Source organism: Macrotis lagotis, chromosome 2, assembly GCF_037893015.1.
Source record: "Macrotis lagotis isolate mMagLag1 chromosome 2, bilby.v1.9.chrom.fasta, whole genome shotgun sequence".
Lineage (NCBI taxonomy): Eukaryota > Metazoa > Chordata > Mammalia > Peramelemorphia > Peramelidae > Macrotis > Macrotis lagotis.
This window is the reverse complement of record NC_133659.1, coordinates 312908955-312929231: the sequence shown is the minus strand read 5'-3', so window position 1 is coordinate 312929231 and position 20277 is coordinate 312908955. Positions and strand designations below refer to the sequence as shown.

Here is a 20277-nt window from a genome sequence, read left to right as displayed (position 1 = left end):
CCATCAATTCTTTCTCTGGAACTAGATGGCATTTTTCATGATAATTCCTTCAAAATTGTCTTGGATCATTGCATTGATCAAAATATCTAAGTCATTCATAAGTTGATCATTGTACCATATTGTTATTTCTGAGTACAGTTCTGCTTCTGATCCCTTCATTCCTCATCAGTTCATATAAGTCTTCCCAGGTTTTTCTTATACCATCCTGCTCATCATTTCTTATAGCACAATAACTTTTCATCACAATCACATATCACAACTTGTTCAGCCTTTTCCCAATTAATGGGAATCCCATCAATTTCCAATTCATTGCCACCCCAAAGAGTTGCTATAAATATTTTCATATAAATAGGTCCTTTTCTTTTTTCCTTTGATCTTTGGGATGCAACCTAATAGTGGTATTGCTGGATCAACAGATTGCACAATTTTGTAGTGTTTTGGAAGTAGTTCCAAATTGTTCTCCAAAATGATTGGACTAGTTCACAACTCCACCAAGAATTTATTACTGTCTCAGTTTTTCCACAACCCCTCTAACATTTGTCATTTTCCTTTTTCCTTGTCATATTATTCAATCTGATAGGTGTGAAGTGGTGCATTGGAGTTGATTTAATTAGCATTTCTCTAATCAGTAGTGATTTAGAGCATTATTATGCAACTATAAATACCTTTGATTTATTTTTCTTCAAACTTCCTGTTCATATCCTTTGACCATTTATCAATTGGGGAAGACTCCTATTCTTACAAGTTCAACTCAGTTCACTATGTATTTTGAGAAATGAAGCCTTTATCAGAGTTACTTGCTATACCCCAATATCCTGCTTTCCTTCTCATCACAATTTCTACAAAAAATGTTCTGCTCTGCTTTCAGCACTGTTATTTCTCTTCTACTTCACTAGTTTTAATGTCAGTGTAATGAACAAAAACTGGATTGTCAACTGCTAAATTTTGCAAAATTTTGCTCATATGTTTTTCATGTTTATGATTTGGAATTGACTTTCAGAGACTGCAGAGTAATTGTGAACCATTGAAAAAATTTTCTGGCCCTGAATGACATGGATAAAATTTGTGAGGCTTTTTTTCGTTATTATTGCTCCTTATGTTCCACATGAGTTAATCATGTCTCCCCATTTCCTGCTTTAACCAGTTTGCCAACTTTGTTATCCTATTCCCCAGACTCAAGAGACAAAGCTAAAAGTGAAACATTTATTCAGGCTGACATCCAATTTAGTTTCATTAAGTTAAGTAATTCCAGATCCTTTTAGTTCTCATTTTCTGTTCTATTTTAGTCACCAGAGAATTTTTACTAATTCTTTAAACTTTTTCTTAATTTTGAACATTAATTGGTAATGTATTTTTATCATTGGTATCTTATCTATGATCACTGTTGATAATGGCCTTAAAGAATTTTCCTTTACTATTTTGTACTAGCAATATTTTGCCTGCAAAGGTTATATTATTTTCAAAATCTATAGTTTCAAAACTATTTTATTCAAACAATAAGAATGAATGATCTTAGTAAAAATATACAGATTGTGACCTGCCAGTTTTCTTTGTTTTGGGAACATTTTTTATAACTTATTTTTAACCTCTAATTGAAGCACAAAATAATAAAAATTACTCCCATTTCTTTTTATCATTTTAATAGATTCTCCCTTTTTATTTAGAATACTCCAGGTTTTAGAATTCTTGAGTGTCAGAGTGTGTCTATCATGCCACTAATAAGAATAACTTATACTTATTGCCAGGCTGCTGGGTGGCGTCATAGAGCTCCAAGCTCTGGGCCTGGTGCAGGAAGACTCCTCTTCCAGAGTTCCATTTTGTGGTAGATCCTTATAAGCTGTGTGACCCTGGATGAGTCACTTCACCCTGGCTGTCTCAGTCTTCTCATCTGTAAAGTGAGCTGGAGAAGGAAATGGCAAAGCCACTCCAGTTACCTCTGCCAAGGAAATCTCAAATGGGATCATAAAGAGTTGAACATGACTGAAATGACTGAACAAAAACAATAGTAACAACATACTTAATTGACTTGGTAGTTTGCAAAGTACTTTTCTCATACAAGTGACATAAAAGTGCAAATGCTGCTGTTCTCTGATACTTTGATTGTTGTCTGAATTCTCTAGATCAGTCATCTCGCTTATTTAGTCCTGAAATGTGGTACCCATGACTGCTGTTGTCTTACCAAGAGAGGTTATAGGGCTGTCACCCCTTTACTCCCAGAAGTTATGCCTCTCATTATGCTGGTTAAGACCACGTCAACTTTCTTAGTTGCCATTGTCCTATTTGTACATGCTGAGTGCTCTGGGGTCCTAGCTAGTATCTGCCAGGCTGACTTTTTGAAATGATCTCCTAGTTATTAGGAACTTTTATTGTATCTTCCATTCTGAGTTCTGCCCTTAGGTCTCCAGTAGCTTGTGGGTCACATTAGTGTTCAGTGGTCAGTTCTCCTTGAACTCATTTTGTCACAAACCAAATTCACTCACCTCCTTAGGACCCCCCTCTCCTGCCTTGGTCTTTCCTCCGAAGCATCATTACTTTTGCAGTTCTCTAGACTTAGAACCTTGGGTTCATCTTCAGGTCTTTCTTCTTTATTCCCTGTGTTAGGTCAGTGAACTCTGTTCACTTTTCTGTTTGTTTGGGGTTTTTTGCAAGGAAATGGGGTTAAGTGACTTGCTCAAGGTCACACTGCTAGGTAATTATTACGTGTCTGAGGCTGGATTTGAACTCAGGTCCCCCTGACTCTAGGGTCAGTGCTCTATCCACTGTGCCACTTAGCTGCCCCTCTGTTCACTTTTCTTGGAGACATTTCTTCTGCCTGACCTTCTGGTCCATTCTCACATCATTTAACTCACCTGAAAGCCTGCATCTGCATTTGTGATGCCTTCCTGCCTCCACATGTAGGGCTTTATTTAAATTTGACTCTTCCCTTGTCATTCAGAAAATTCATACTATTTCCCCAATCCCAGCAGGTCTGACTTTCCTGAGGGCTTTCAAGGCCTTTGCTAACCTTTCCTAACCTGCTGGCTCCTTCTTGATCTGTGCCTTTCCTCCTTTGGTAGCCTTTCCAGATTACCCAGGCTGGAAGATACATCTTGCCTCATCACTGAAGTTTTCTCCAGTTTACCTTTATTTCACTTGCAAAGTCTATGTTTTCGTTAGCACATCATGATCCTCAGGCTTTATCAGATTGTCCACAGCTTCTTTGTGTGAGTGCATTTGGTGTCTCATTCTCACTCTGTTCTTTGATCTGGACACCTTGATGGTGCCATCAGGAGGAATCCTGGCACCAGAGGGAGGACACAGTAAAGACCTGATTGAGAAAAAGATAAAGACTGCCACTACTTGGAATTGGTTTTAGGCCCAGTACTTAATGATTTTTATTATGAACTTGTTATTTAGTCGTTTTCAGTCATGTCCAACTCTCTTATCCCTTTTGGGGTTTTCTTGGCAGAGTTTGCCATTTCCTTCTCCAGCTCATTTTACAGATGGGGAAACTGAGGCAACCAGGGTAAGGTGGCTTGCCCCAGGGCACACAGCTGAGGCTGGATTTGAACTAGGTCTTCCTGGCTCTAGACGTGGCTTTCTATCCACTGCTCCACCTTCTGCCTTCATTCTAAAATATGCCTTTCAAGGTCATTACTTTTTTCTTTATTGCTATTCTTTGCATTTTTTTAATTCACTCAGTTCAGATTCTGATGACTCCTAATTTTGCCACATTTTCTTCCTTTCCTCAGTGACTTCAGTGCCTACTTCACAGTCTTTTTCTCTACCCTAAGTCCTGTCCAGATACAAGGGTGCTTCAACATACATGTCAGTCAGTCAGTAAATAATCAAGTGCCTACTTAGTGCAGACACTGAGCTAAACAGCAGATATGTTCCAAATTGATGTTCCCTCAGATACCCTAATTTCTCATTTCCTCTAATTTCCCATGACCTCCTCCATCCTATGTCAGCACTAGACAGAGGTAGTCATGCCCATGATCTTGCCATCCTCCACAAATGTTCTACTTTCATGTCCATTAACTTTGAGATACTTTCTTCATTCCATCTTTCATTGTCTTATTTCTCCATTTTCACTGCCTCTTTTCTCTGAAACTATCCCTTTAGTTACATCTTATGATGTGGTAATTATTCCATTATTTTCATGTACCATCATTTTTTCAGCCATTTTCCACATTTATGGGTACCCTTTTCTTTTCTCATTTGTTCTTACATTATAAAGTGCTGTAATTCATATTTTTGTAGCTTTGGGTTCCTTCCCTCTTTCTTTTAACTCTTAGATTCATACCTCTAGTAGATCACTTCCTCATTTTTCACAGACAGTGAAACTGAGGCCCTCCCAAGTTAAGTCATTTGCCTGAAGGGGCACTTAATAAACATTGGTTTGAATTTAATATAGTTGAGGCCCAGAGAAGTTACTGACTTGAATTCAGCTATCCAGTTGCAGAACTAGAACAAAAATCAAGTCTCTGAATTATAGCTCCAGGCTCTGTTTATTAAAGGCTCTGTTCTTAAGGAAGATCATTACATAGTGACATCATTTCTTCAAAGACTGAGTTTCTCATATGTTTGCTGATTGTGTTATAGAAAAATGCATGCTATAATTCATTCATATATTATGTGGTTTTTATCCATTAGTCCATTAGGATCTGAGAGTCTACTGAGGAATGAATTGGCAACCCTGGGGCAAGGCCAGGGAGCAAATGGAGTCAAGACAGCTACCTGCTTTCCTGTGCCAAGGCTTCAGTGGTTAGCCCAGGCTTAGAGACAGTGGGTGACAGATCCAGCTGTAGGTCACAATCTCAAGAAAGGCAGGGAGGGCAAGTCCCTGATGAGCTTCTTCCCTGATCCCCTCTGCTCAGGTCTGGTACCCACTTAGACTTGCTGACTTAGAGTAACCATGTCTGCCTTGTTGTTCCAGATCATCCAGGCCTAGAAAACATGGGACAAATTGAGAAATTTCAAGAAAAAGCTTACATGGAATTTCAGGATTACATAACAAAAACATACCCAGATGACACCTACAGGTTTGTAGAATTTAAATGATTCTGTAATTGCACCCATCTCTGATCAAATAAGATGATCTAGGCAAATCAGAAATGTTCAGTATGAATTCCAGGTGGTGGCAGTGGCAGTGGTGGTGGTGGTGGTGGTATTTACTTGGGGAATATGAGAAAGACGAGCAGTTATACTAATTGGAAATTCTTTTAGAAATTCTCATGAATACATCTGCAGTTCAATTCATTTTGAAAATTGGTGAGGGGAATTTTTGTATCATTGAGTTTTTCAGGAGTTTCCTTTCAATGAATAATTTCATTCATTCATTTATTCTTTGAGACTGGGTCTTTGATGTAGCTACAGGCTCAGACCCATTATTGCACAGCCCCCATGGAAGTTTTGACTTGCTTGACTTCTGATCTGGGCCAGAATTTAAGCCCCAGGGGTTTGCATCATTGGTCCACACAACTCAGAACTCGCTAATTCAAGCAGTCCACCCACCTTGGTTTCCCCAGGAGCAGGGATTACAGGCATATATTCCCTCATCTGACCCACTTATAAACATCTAAATCAACTTTAACTCAGCAACAGAGAGGTTTTTATGCACTGCCATTTTGCTCTATGAAAACACTGTGGGGTGGGATGAGGTGGAAGTAGAGATCAGTTCAGAATTTTTTTTAAATGCCACAAGTGATTAAAGTCTTTGCTGCCTGGGCTAGAGAGAGACTGGCATTTAAATACACATCTCATCAATTCCAAGGCCAGCTTTCTTTTTTTTTTCCCTTTTTTTTTTAAGATTTTTTCAAGGCAGTGGGGTTAAGTGGCTTGCCCAAGGCCACACAGCTAGGTAATTATTAAGTGTCTGAGCCTGGATTTGAGCTCAGGTCCTCCTGACTCCAAGGCCAGTGCTCTATCCGCTGCGCCACCTAGCCGCCCCTCCAAGGCCAGCTTTCTATGAACTATGCTGCACTGCTTTTTTTTTGTAAAGCATGCATCTAACTTTTTCAGCCACATACCTCACAAACCTTTATTGAAATACAGTCTTCTGATCCTGGTATTCAAGACCCTGTGCAATAGGGTTCCAACCTACCTATCCAGCCTCTTTTTCTTGCATTCTCTGTTGTCTTTCAATTGTTTGGTTTGTGTCCCCATGGTCTATAGTACCAGGCCCTTATATCCCCCACTATCTCCAAAATCTGGCCAAGCTCCTTTTATTGCTTCCATGATACTATCTATCCATCTCATCTCTATTGTCCCCTTTTCTTTTTGCCTTTAGTCTTTCCCAACATCAGGATCATTTTCAATGATTCCTCTCTTCTCATTTATGTGACCAAAGCATTTACGCTTCAGCTTTAGTATTTGACCTTCCAGTGAATAGTCAGAGTTAATTTTTATAAGTATTGACTGATTGGATCTCATTGCTATCCAAGGGACTCTTAAAAGTCTTCTCCAGCACCACACTTGGAAAGCATTGAGAGAACTTTGCTTATAGTCCAATCTCACAGCCATACAATAGTATGGGGAAAACCATAGTTTTGACTCTTTGGACCTTTGTCAACAAAGTGATATCTCTGTTTTTAGTATGCTGTCTAGATTTGCCATAGCTTTCTTTCCAAAGAGTAGGCATCTTTTAATTTATGGCTGCAGTTGCCATCTACAGTGATCTTTTTAATTTTTTTTCTAGTTACATGTAAGGATTTAGTATTCATTTATTGTAAGAGTTTGAGTTCCACATTTTTCTCCCTCTCTCTCTCTTCCCTCCCCCCTTTGCAGCAAGTAATCTATTATACATGTACAATACTGTTAAACATATTTCCATATTAGTAATGTGAAAAAAGAATTAGAACAAAAAGGGGAAAAAAGTATGAAAAAGAAACAACATACAACAGATTTTTTAAAAGTGAACATAGATGCTTTGTTCTGCATTCAGACTCCATAGTTCTGGGTCCCTCTGGATGTGGATGGCATTTTCTAATCCAGGTCTTTTTAGAATTGTCTTTGATCATTGTAATGCTGAGAAGAGCAAGTCCTCTTAATTGGTCATCACACAGTGTTATTGTTACTGTGTACAATGGTCTCCTGGTTCCAGGGACTTCACTCAGCATAGTTCATGTGGGTCTTTATAGGTTTTTCTGAAATCATTCGCTCTATCATGATCTTTAAGCCCAAGAATGTAACATCTGACACTGCTTCCATTTTCTTCTCCCTCCCTTTGCCAGAAGTGATGGGACCAGTTGCCAAGATCTTAGTACTCTGTATTCTATCTTATACTCTGTTCCAGGCAAAGGGAACTAATTGTCATCTACTATTCAAACATCTCCATATCTTTGCTCACACGTTCCCATCTCCATGATGTTTATGCCCCAACCTTGCCCTTTCTGTCTCTTGATGTCCTTTATTTTGTCCTGTAAATGAGAGGGTTGGACTAGATGACCCTTAGGGTCCCTCAAGGTCTAGATCTATATTCGTAGGATTCTAACCTTAGAAGATCAGCTGTGTGCTCCCCCAAATATTTCTCATTGGACTTATTGACTGGAAATTGTTCTTCTCCATGAACAAGCTTTTTGGATTCTTGTATAAAGTTTGTTTGAGTTTCAGGTGGTGGAGCTCAGTCTGGGAATTCAGGAAACCTTCTTGACCATCATTTGTGTTTCTTCTCAAGTCCTTACTGTTCAGAGTAAAGTCTGCCCTTTCTTGCTCCAGATAAAAATGCCTCCACTTCCTTTCTCATTCTTCTTCCATTTCTCTGAGCCTTCTTAAGCATCATTATGTCTTTCTTGATGTGGTTCTTCCAGAGATGACTGCCGTCATGCTTTAAAAGGAAATTTAAGGTGGCTGATTCAGCTTCGTTTGTACTGCCCTTCCTGATTATTAGCAAATGTTTTGTTGATTCTTTTGGAATGTCACAGGCAAGGAATAAACAGAGGAAGCTGACATGGTAAGGGAGGAAGGGGAAGACCAATATAAGCTTTACAGGATAGAGTTTTTATATTTGATCCTAGAGTGAACCCCATTTAGTGTGAACCCCATTTAGTGTGGGGGAAGAAGCTGTGTCATTGGCAGACATACTTTATAGAAGTCACCTTGGCAGCTGAAAAGAGGATGATTTAGAACAGGGAGAGACTTTAGGCATTTAAGAACCATTTAGAAAGTTATTGCAGTAGTCAAGGTAAGAGGGGATAGAGACCCGAGCTAGATTAGTGCCTGTGTGAGGGTAAAGAAGGGGACAGATACGAGAGACGTGAAAGTAGAAACGATGAGATTCGTCATTGGATTGGATGTGTGGAGTGAGATTGATGAGTCAGGAATGACACCAAATTACAAACCTGAATGAAAAGGAGGATCATGCTGCCCTCTGCTATAATAATGGAGTGCAGAAGAGGGAAGAGTTTGGAAGAAAGATAGTGAGTTCTGCTTTGGGTGTACTGGGTTTGAGATGTCCTTTTTGAAAATGAGGGGCAAGCAAACAATCCTTTCAGAGACTTCTAGCCTATTGCTCTTGTTTAATTTCCCCTTTAAAAAAATCTGTTGCCTTTCTCCGAAAAGTCTTTAGTGATCCTAACCTTTATTATGGTGACTTCCTACAACCTCTCCTCTTTTTCCCTTAGTACACTCACTACACAGTTTGCAGACTCTATTTTGTGGATTACTATGAATTAAGAACTTCATTATCCATTTTAAAATTTCCAAAATCTGAGATTTAAATTATGCCACAAGTTTTGTATGTAATTCTTGTGTTTTTCCTCTTTAATGAATGTTACTTTAATTTTCATTGACAAGAAATGGTATTTCAGTAAAACAACAGTGTTATGAAAACAAGCTGACAATGAAACCAGAAGCTCAGGCGAGATAATAAATGAATGTAGATTTGTCTCTAAGCTTCCCTGTATTTATTTCTCTTTGTCTGATTTCTGACATGGTTTTGTCCTTTTTAGGTTATCCAGGCTACTTCTCAGATTGCCTGCACTAAGGCTGATGAGTGCTACTGTCACAGAAGAATTATTTTTTAAAGGTCTCATTGGCAATGTACGAATTGACAGCGTCATCCCATACATTTTTAAGATGGAGACTGCAGATTATAACTCTCAGATAATTGGTCATGGCATTTGAAAGCATGCTATTGTGCTGCTGTAGACATAAACTTGTTTCTTTAGAACATAAGAAACCAGACTATATCTGATCCTTCCACCCATATCTGGACATTTCATTTTTAATAGCTGACTGAAATCCAAATAGTTTTCTTTTTCACATGACCTTCAAGAATTTATAAATGACTCAGCATGTACCAGGAATGACTTTCATCTTCCTTCCTAGTCTCATATTTAAGTGGATGAGGAGTCTTCAGAATTCTGCCTTGGCAAAGAGCCATCAGGAGCACCACTGACCTGTGTGAGCTAAGATGTCTCTGCACATTTCATGTTGGAAAAAAATAATAATAAATTAATTTTCCTTTCAGAGTGTTGTTCTATTTATGTTTAATTTAATCATGAACCAATATGAAAACTCAGTGGTCTGAAATCCCTAAAGAGCCCAGGGATTGCCTTCGATTTCCACATTTCTGTAATAGAACTCACTTTTGTTTCAATTAATATGTGAAAAAGAAATAGGTTTTTTGCTTAATGGTGTGAGGATGCCATTAAAACTGCAGGGAAATCAAAGTAGAAAAAAAAATGTTTTTTAAACTTTTGTAAATGCCATGGCATCCCCAGTATACCAACCCCATTGCTGGCAATGGGTCCTGGGCAATTCCGGATGTTCAGGGTTGCTGTTTTAGTGTTGTGTACTAGTAGATAACAAGCACTTTTTATTTATGCCATAGAAAATTGGTTTTAGAGTAAAGTGTTGGCCAAGACACTTTATTCTGTGTTCTCCTGTTTTTAGTTATCCACTGTGTTTTAAGAGAGCCACTCTGACTGAGCCCAGAGTTGTGTTCTGTTTTGTTTTGGTTTTTGAGCATTTCTAACACTAGCTAGTATCAATTGCTCTTCTTTCTCTAAAGAGCATTCTGACCTCAGGATTTTCATTTCTCACATTTTGGAGTAATTTCATAGTACATTTGAGTGTGAGGAGAAAAAAATCTGTTGATTTTTAAATAACCCATCTGTAATGACAAATTTGAATTTGCAGGGTGGCTGTGCCTAATTTATAAAACTCGATCATATATTTTTATTTAGCAGCAGTTCTCTTACCTGCTGTGAAAGGGAGAAATATGCAAGGATCCTCACTGTATTTTAATGATGATAGGCATGTAAGCTTCCATTATCACCATTTCAAAAACATTTTGAGTTCTTGGTTATAGTGTCTTCCTTAATACATGTTTTTCTGAGCTAATTTGATATTGATTTTAAGACATTTCTTTGTTTCCCCTGTGAATTGTTTCACATTAAAATTCACTGATTTGTAAAAACCAATCTGGAAATTACATTACAGGTAGCAAAAATGGATTTTTGGTAAAGTCTTTTGTAACAAAAGAGGAGCTGGATTTTTCCTGTGGTGTTCACTAATCATTACTATCTAGTAAATAAAATAAAGAAAATAAAATGTCTTAGCCTATGGTCTTCACCTGTTTATTAAGGGTGGCTTTTTTGCCAGTTAAAAATGAGATTTTTGTCAATGGGTTTATAATTTTAAACTAAGAGGAACAATACATTTAGTATAAAACCTTCAAATGGAAAAAAAATAATTTTATACTTTATAAAATCCAATGTAGCAAGACAAGATTTCAGGAAAATAATCCTTTAAAATAATGTACATACATTTAAGAGATACGTGTCTTTTAAGCATTTTCCTGATTAAACTTGTAGTCATATTTGGAGGTGTTTCAAAGAACTGTATTAAAGTAATACTTGCATTACAAATGTCTGTGTCTTGTGTCTTTAGTCTCATCAAATTCCTTGCTTTATTCATTCCATTATATTATCTTTAGGCTGTTTTTGTCTTACCGGTATAAAGCTTTGCCATTCAGAAAGGGATGAGATGTTATTGCTCATGCAACAGAATGTTTTTAAGTTGAAGTATTTGGAAATCCATGGTATTGTGAAAAGATCCCAGTCAGAGACCCTGGATTCAAATTCTGGCATGTGTGCCTCTGGGTATGACCTTGGCAAATCACTCTGACCGAACATCAATTTTCTATAAAATGAGGATAGCAAGATCGTTGTGAAGCCAGTGCTTTATAAATCCTAAAAATTAAAAAAAAATTGGGGCGGCTAGGTGGTGCAGTGAATAAAGCACTGGCCTTGGAATCAGGAGTACCTGGGTTCAAATCTGACCTCAGACACTTAATAATTACCTAGCTGTGTGGCCTTGGGCAAGTCACTTAAACCCATTGCCTTGAAAAAAAATTTTTTAAAAATTGAAACATATCTAAACATAAAATATAAATATAAAAAAATAAGGATTCGATTTTAAAATTATTTTAAGAACTATTAACATTGCAACCATTGTATACTTAGGGAGGTTTTATGACCCTCAGTTGCTTTTTCATATGGGAAATGAGTTTTATAGTGTATTTTAAGGTTTAACAAGAACCTTATGAAAACTAACTCTCTGAAAAAGGCAATGCAAGAATTGTTCTTCCCATATGACAGATAAAGAAACTGAGGTGCAGAGAACTTAAGTGACCTTAGGGTCACCCACTGTATGTCAGACCTGGGATTTGAACTCAATTTTCTCTCCAAGATCAGTGTTTTGCCCACTATACACCAAGCTGTTTTAATAACTAAATGATCCCTTTTCATAGGGTCCCCTTTTGTTCTAAATTAGATCTATTTTCCTTGACTTGGGAGACCAGGGAGGAAGGGAGATGGGGTAGAAGATAAAAGAAGTTCTCATTGTCAGATTGCAAATTTGACTTGTATTTTGTTCTTACATTTGGTTTTTGCCTTTGAGTTTTTCCACCTTCTTTTAACATCATGCAGACCCCTTCCTGGGTTTCTCCCAATCCTCCAAGATTTCCACAGAAGTGTCTCTGAATATTGGTCAGGATGGCTGACTCTGCAGAATTCTTGCCCCTGACTTTGATCATTGGATCTTAGGTGGAGATCTGCGTGGGACCTAAGTTGGTTGATTCTTTCATATAGGGAGGAGAGTGGCATATGTGGTTAAAAAGGATTGGGAAGGAATCCTGAGCTTCTCCAAAATTCCTTCCCACTTAGAAGAGGTTCAGGAGAGGGGCAATATTCTCCATCTAGGGAGCCCCTTTAAATGGAATGACCTAAGGAGTATTTGAAATTTTGGTCCCATGTTTTCATCAGTGTCATTCCTCCACTGATGCCAGTTGCAGCCTCTTTGTTCACGAAGTACTGTACTCCAAAGATTTATCAATGAGTTGGATCACTGGATCCTCTTGTTTAGCATTTCAACTGCCAGTGTATCACTTGGATTGTCCATTTTTCTCTTTGTCTTTCCATCTTAGCTCCTTTTTCCATTGTACAATATCCTCAGAAAGACATTGTTTGTTAGTTCTGGCAGCTTACTTAAGCCCACAGATGACCTGTCTTTCTGATGCTGTTTGGGTTATTTGTACTTTTCAGCCATGTGGGAGCTTCAATAAAGAGCTTCTGAAACCATCTGAGCCAACCCACTTCTTTTATAGATAAGGGAAAAGACTCAGAGAGGGATGCTTGTGAACCTAGGCTCTTGCAGCAATAATTAAAGCAAATTTGTAATCAAAGTGTTGGGCTTTTATGGTAGTTTTGATTTCCAGTGATAAATTTAAAATGAAGCATTTTATTTTTTTGACTGCTTAAAGCTTTCGATCTAAAGGGATGAGGTTGGGTGTTGGAGACAATATGCTGCCTACACATATGACTATAATGCATAAGTGGATTATTGATGTTCAGTTGTCCCATCCCATCCCACTCTATGTAACCACATTGACTTTGTCTACTGAGTTTTGGGGGCAAGGATATTGGAGTGATTTGCTCTTTCCTTCTCCAATGTGTCTCCATTTTCACAGATGAGGAATTGAGGCAATAGGAGTTAAGTGACTTGCCTAGGGTGACAGAGCTAGTATCTGAGGCCAGATCCAGACTTGGTGCTCTATCCACCATCCAGCTGCCCCAAAGTGGTGCAAAAAATGGTCTGTCAGATCTGAAGCGGAAAGGGATCAGTTTTTCTGAATTGACTTTTAAATTCAACAGCTGGGTCATAATTTATATTCATCTTGCACTTTAATGTTTTTTACAACAATCCAGAAGGTAGGGTATTATGTATTTATTATTTTACCTACTTTACAATCAGGGAAACTATGGCTTGGGTAAGTGTCATAGTGAAATAAAAGGCAATGTGGTAGGATCAGAGGAACCTTCCAAGCATTTTAGAGATGAAAAGTCCATTTAGCTAAAATAGAGGGGAGAACCATGTAAAATAAGCCTGGGAATACCAGTGGTGCCAGATGGTGGAGAGCCTCGGAGAACAAGACAAAAAGGGTGAACTTTTCTCAGCCAACAGAAAAAAAGTATATAGAAAGGAGTATTGGAGCCTCAGGAAGGATGGCAAAGAACAGAGGATCTAGTCATTGGGTAAGGAAGGTGAAACTGGACCATGGGGTGGCCAGGTGAGTTGTGGTGCCACCAACAGTGATGGGCAAAGTTTGTGGGGAAAAAATAAACAGTGAATTAAGGATGCGGAGTTCACAATGTCCGAAGGACAGATAACAGTAAAATTTCCCTGAAGGAACTTGGAAATATCAGTCTAGAGCCCCCCATTCCCCTTCTGGCAATGCATTGGACTCAGACTTTACTTCTTGTTGCTCTAAGTGATGCCCCTTACCTGGACTTGGGGCTTTTCTCCCTCGTACCTTTGGGAATCCCCTGCATCTTTCAAGGCTCAGTTCATGGGCTGTCTTCCATAAGAAAACCTTACCTGATCCTCCCCCCCACCCCCAGCCTCAAACAGTCTTAAACAGTGTGCTTAAGTGTTTAGGGGCAGTTTTAAGTTTTAATAGTATATATATATATCTGTGTGTTTGTATCTATGCATTGGTTTGAATGCATATAGTCTAGATATAGACATGTACACTCATATACATCTACATTCCAGCCTGTGCATATGTGTGAATACAGTGTATTTATAAACATATGTCTCTACAATATACATATATATATAAACATATGTCTACAATGTGCATATGTATATAAGCATTTTTGTATACATGCAAATGCAGACACGCAGAGATTTGCTGTGCTTTATATTCAAAGATGGGAATGTGTGTGTGTGTGTGTGTGTGTGTGTGTGTACTGGACTTTGCCTTTGATCTCTGGAAGATTTAACATTTGTCTTTCACTGTTTACACTAGTGAAATCTCAAGACTTTTAATAAAAACAAATTATGTATATTATATTATTATGTAAATATATGTATATACACATATCCATCTATACTATATACATGCATTTTTACTTGTTCAGTCATGTCTGACTCTCTGACTCCATTTGAAGTTTCCTTGGCAGAGATATGGGAGTGATTGGCCACTGGACTGGTCTACCAAGATTAAATGACTTGCCCAGGGTCATATAGCTAGTAAGTACCGGAGGCTGGATTGAAACTCGGGAAAATGAATCTTCTCGACTTCAGGTCTGGTGCTCTATGCATTCTACCAACATAGCAAAAACATATAGATAGGCAGATAGATTAGATAGATATACATATATATGTGTATATGTATATATAGGGGCATTTATATATTTTTATAGGTATATTTATTTGTATGATGTCTGTATCTGTGTGGGTTTATATGGACCACATATATACCTATGTGGGGTTATATATGTATGTGCATTACATTCATATTTCATGTTTTACATGTTGTATGTCTCCAGTAGAATGTAAGCTCCCTGAAAACAGTACAGTTTTTCTTTTTTTCTTTTTCTACCCCAATCCTTCCCTCCTGCTATGCCTTGTACATATGTGTTATAAATGCTTTTTGGATTAGATTAAACTGGAGTTTAATATTTATTTTGAAAATTATCTGCACAGAAGTTGTAGCTCAAGTTATGAGAGTGAATGAGATCACCAAGAGAGAAAGAGAAGGGTCAAAGACAACAGCATCTATATTAAGAGATCAGGAGCAACAAGGAAGACCACAGAAGAGGAGGTGGTACTGGAAGCCAAGGGAGAAGAGAGAATTCCTAAAGTAGGGGTATCTAATAGTACCAAATGCTGCCTAGATCAGAGAGGAAAAAGAGGAATCAAAGCGGGCTGTTGCATTTGACCATTAGGAGTTCACTGGTGTCCTTTGAGAAAACAGTTTCAGTAGAGTGGTTGAGGAAAGGTTGTATGTATGGAAATGGAAATGACAGAACTTTTCCAAGAAGTTTGGGCAGTGATGGAGAAGAGCTAGTAAAGAGGCTAGATGGGATGGACCAATCAACAGACTGCTTTTTCAGATTTAGGATGCTTGTAGGCAGCTGGGAAAGAGCCTATGGCAAAAAAAAAAATACTGAAGATTCATAAGAGAGATGAGTTCTTTTTAGCTCTAAATTTCTTTAAATCTTTGCTTTTGCATATAATTATTATTTTTTGTTTTTGTGAAGCAGTGACTTGCCCAAGGTCATACAACTAGTAAGTACCAAGGGTCTGGGGCTGGATTTGAGCTCGGGTTCTCCTGTCTATATTGTTTATGTTCTTATTGCCATGTTGAATCCATCATTAATAAATATAAATAATCTTCCTCTTCTCCTTAATCCCATTGGCTAGAACCATGTTGTGCCTGTGAACGGTCCTCAGTCAACAATGTGGATAGTGAGGAAAGAGGACTGGACTTAAGATCCAGGGATCTGAGTTCAAATTTCAGCTCTGGGGCCAACTAGCTATGTGATCAGGGGCCTAGATTTCTAGCCTCAGCGTCTTCCTTTTTCATTTTGAGATATTAGTTACAAAACGTAGAACTTATTGCAATACAAGAGCATATAAACATTGAAACATTCATTCTATGTGATCTATTTCTGAATATTTTACCCAAATGTAGGTTCTGAATCAGCAAATACTTGGCCCTGCTAAGCTAAAGGCTCATTTTATCTTTTTTCCTTAGTTCTTTCACTAGAGGGCAGTAAGAGCATAGAAACTTCCACTATCTTTGAAGGCTACTGGGTACAAGTATGTTAGATAGTGGGTAGGGACCACCATAGAATGTCAGAGCCTGAAGGGACTAATCAAGAAATCTAGCCCAACTCATCCCTGAACATGAATCTATTTTATAACATAGACGATGAATGGTCATCTAGCCTCCCTTGAAGACTTCCAGGGAAGAGGAACCCACCATTTAACATGTGTATTAAGCTCAGGAAAGGTAATGAGAACAAACAAAAGCTGAATCTAATCTGAGGTCTTTTCAAAAGAGAGGGAAAGTATATGCTTTGATAGAAGAAATCAGAATTGAATTTCCTCTTAGATGCCCTAAGACAAAACTCTATGACAACAAACTCCCCCAAAACACTCATCTGTGCAAGTACAAACAGAGTTATACACACAAACATTAATATAGCACGGTAAGTTTTGCAAAATACTTGATATGTGTCATCTCATTTGATCCTTACAAAAAACTGACTTACTCCTATAATCTCCATTTTACAGAGGAGGAAATTGAGAAAGGTTAGGTGACTTGTATAGGGTCCCACAAGTATTTGAAGTTAGATTCTGACTTCAGATCCAGTGATCTATTTTCGGTATGTTAGAGAGTACCTTGGCTCCAGTGTCAGGGGGCCCGAGTTCTGATCCCATTTCTAATGCTTACCTATAAAACCAGAGATAATTGCCTAGCCTCTGTAAACCTCAGTTTGCTCATTGGCAAAATGTTGAGACTATCGTATGATCCCAAGGTTCTTTTTCAGGTTTAGATCTGGGTTCCATGAACCTGTGAAACTTCTTAAATGATGAGGTTGTCTCTACCTAGGGAAACAATATCCAAGGAAGTAGTTTCAGGGATTCCTCTAAAAAAAAGTGTCTTCAACAATATTTAAAAGTCGAGGGGTAGCTAGGTGGCATAGTGGATAAAGCACGGGCCCTAGAGTCAGGAGTACCTGGGTTCAAATCCAGTCTCAGACACTTAATAATGACCTAGCTGTGTGGCCTTGGGCAAGCCACTTAGCCCCGTTTGCCTTGAAAAAAAAAACCTAAAAAAAAAAGTTGAAATAGGGGCTGGCTAGGTGGCACAGTGGATAGAGCACCGGCCCTGGAGTCAGGAGGATCTGAGTTCAAATTTGACCTCAGACACTTAATAATTACCTAGCTGTGTGGCCTTGGGCAAGCCACTTAACCCCATTTGCCTTGCCAAAAAAACCTTAAAAAAAAAGTTGAAATAGAGCAGGATTTGGACTAGATTAGATGGTCTTCATCTTAGACTTGTGGATGGATTTCAAGGATCTGTGAAGTTGAATAAGGGAAAAGTAAAAGTTGAGCCTTTTCCCCAGTTCTTTAAAAGCATGATTCTGATAAGTGGGTCCACAGGTTTCAACAAATGTTTTCCCCCAATTCTCTAGAGACAAGATTCTTTATGATTCTCCCTGTTTTGTACTTTGCTTGATATTGATGTTGAAAAAATATAAAATTGAACTCCATAGTTGTCTACATCACAGACTCATCATATACATGAGAGATGCCTTGTTAGAACACTCAAGAATGTTTTTGAAACAGTCAAATTTTTATTTCTAAGCAGCAAACAATGAACACAGTGGGATTTTACATTCTCAACACCTCTCAGTCAACTATATGACAGTGAAGACATCTGCTATAGAAAACAATCTACAAATGTCTTTCTAGTTCCTTCTTAGAGATGTGTATATATGAATCATTCTCAATGATTTCAGAGATGAAAAAGTCATAAACATATGGGTTGATAGACTTCAATATGTCAGTATCACTGTGATCTTATTGGTATGAGTACTCTGTTCGTTGAAACAGTCAGACCTTTTTATCTTGTCCTTGTACAAATTCTCTCCAGACAGCTTACCCAACATATTTTATAATAAACTATGAAGACCTTCCTCGAGATTACTGTTATTGTTGCTTTAGTATTTTATGGCTTTTGGTGTAATTTTCTGGCTGTCCATCTGCTATGTCTCTCTCTCTCTCCCTGCACGACCGGTCTAATCCTTTTCTGGTAAAACATGATTCATGATACCTTTTATGTTCCTTCATGCATTGTTCATTGTTAGTACTCGACTGTAGCCCAAGTCTTTGAGTTGGACACCACCGGTCAGTAACACAGTAGTATAGAATCTTTTGGCTCATTTATATAGCTGTAGAAGAGACCTCAGAGGCAAGTCCAAAGAGCAAAGAGCAGTCCTGAAGGTGAAATCATTTGCCCGAGGTCACAGAGGAATTAAATGGAAGACTTAAGGGAGCTCTTCCCCATGATCCTCGACTCCACCTTCAGTAGTTTTTATGTGGCATGGCAGTTCAATACTGAAGAAATCAAATTTCAGGGGATTCTTATTACTAAACCTCTTCTCTGCCACCAGGGCTCAGAAAAGTCTTGACATCAACCCTTGTGTCTATAAGCAGTGGAGAGTAAACCTGAAGAGACTCAAATGGCACCATTCTCTCACAATGACCATGTTATTAGAGCGGCTGGACTACTTACTAGTTGACAAGGCCAACTTGGAGCAGAGAGGCCAAAATACAGATAGATGTATAAGGATCTATGGGAAACCTGACCAATTCCTCCTTAATTTTAGGTCTTTCCTTCTTAGACTACTCCCAATTTATTCTGTAGAAATCTCTGTCTCTCCTCTCTCTCCCTGGTTTTTATAAGGATTTATAGGATTAAGTGACTTGCCCAAGATCACACAGTTCAGTAATCAATCATTAAGCTTCTGAAGGGGGATTTGAACTCTTCTTAATTTTAGGGCTTTCCTTCTTAGACTACTCCCAATTAATTCTGTAGAAATCCTCTCTCTCTCTCTCTCTCTCCTCCTTAGTTTTAGGGCTTTCTTACAGTATTCCCAATTCATTCTATAGAAATCTCTCTCTGTCTCTGTCTCTGTCTCTCTCTCTCTTTCTGGTTTTTGCAAAGCAATGGGATTAAGTGACTTGCCCAAGAACACACAGTTAAGTAATTATTAAACATCAAAGAGGGATTTGAACTCCCATCCTCCTGACTCCAGGGCTAGAGCTCTATCCCCTGTGCCACCTCCCTTCCCCTGTAAATCTTCTCTTTACCTGCTTATTTTTACATTGCCCCCCCCCCCCCCATGAGAGCAGGGCCTGTCTTTTGTGTTTCTTTATATCCTTAAGGCTTAGCATGTGCATTGTTTTTAATAAATACTCATTGGTTGGTAACTGTCACCCAGAAGAAAAATAACCTTCAAGGAGCATAACCCCCTCGTAAAACAAGGTTATGGATTTGAGAAAGGTGTTTAATAAGCAGAGGTTGTATCCGGGAGGGCTGAGTTCACTCTTTCCAAGGGTCTTTCTATGCTAATGCTCCCAGTTGGGAGGGTGTGTTCTAAACTAACTGTCCTTATAACTCATTAGCTTTTTGCAAAAACCAATAAGTGTGGCTGTCTGCTAATCAATGGGGAGCTCATCGTATTAGGAAGCTCAGAAGTAGTCAGTAGCAACTCGGGGGCCCCCACGGACCACGCCAGCAGAATTCACTGAAGCGGCTCTCGGGGGTATGTTATTATGCTGTGTAAGTGTCAGCTAGGATTTCTATTACTGTCCATGTTCACTAGCAAATAGATCTAGGAGGCAGAAGAAGGTCTTTCTCCGGCCCTGGAGAGAACTCTCCACTGCAACATGTTTATCTGTGCACATAGATGCATCTGATAGGATGTAAACTTCATTTGTCGCCGGGCTAAAACGTGCTGATTTTGGAGCCAATAAGTCCAACTTTTGGTACTTTGGGAGAGTTAATTATTTTTGGATTCAATTTCCTTCTCTGTGAAACATTCAGGTTGGACTAAATCTTCTCTAAGGTCTTTTCTTTTTTTTTTGAGGCAATGACTTGCCCAGGGTCACACAGCTAGGAAGTGTCTGAGGTCAAGGTCTTCCTGTCTCCAGGTTTGCACCTTCTAGCTGCCCTTTTAAGGGTTTTTTTTAAGGTTTTTAAATTTATTTTTATTAAAGATATTATTTGAGTTTTACAATTTACCCCCGATCTTGCTTCCCCCACCCCCCCCCACAGAAAGCAATCTGTCAGTCTTTACTTTATTTCCACGTTGTACCTTGTTCCAAACTGGGTGTGATGAGAGAGAAATCATATCAAGATCAGACAATAAGCTATCTGTCTTTTTTTTCCTAAATTAAAGGGAATAATCCTTGCACTTTGTTCAAACT

The 20277-nt window shown here is 38.5% G+C and overlaps 1 protein-coding gene and 1 long non-coding RNA gene across 5 annotated transcripts in view; one reads left to right on the top strand and one right to left on the bottom strand.

Moving 5' to 3' along the window:
- Window positions 1-9450, top strand: part of NR2C1 (nuclear receptor subfamily 2 group C member 1) — an 89423-nt gene extending 79973 nt beyond the window's left edge. For all 4 annotated transcript variants that reach the window (XM_074226604.1, XM_074226603.1, XM_074226601.1 and 1 more), the window contains 2 exons: window positions 4919-5024; window positions 8931-9450. In XM_074226604.1, the coding sequence (XP_074082705.1) occupies window positions 4919-5024; window positions 8931-9105 (281 nt within the window). In that variant the 3' untranslated portion in view covers window positions 9106-9450. The remainder of the gene's footprint in view (window positions 1-4918; window positions 5025-8930) is intronic.
- LOC141515212 (uncharacterized) lies at window positions 1546-4997 on the bottom strand. Its single transcript, XR_012476250.1, has 3 exons — window positions 4720-4997; window positions 3122-3307; window positions 1546-1900 (listed from the first exon to the last, which is right to left on the bottom strand). It is a non-coding gene; the product is annotated as an uncharacterized LOC141515212 (long non-coding RNA).
- Window positions 9451-20277: the final 10827 nt, after the last annotated feature.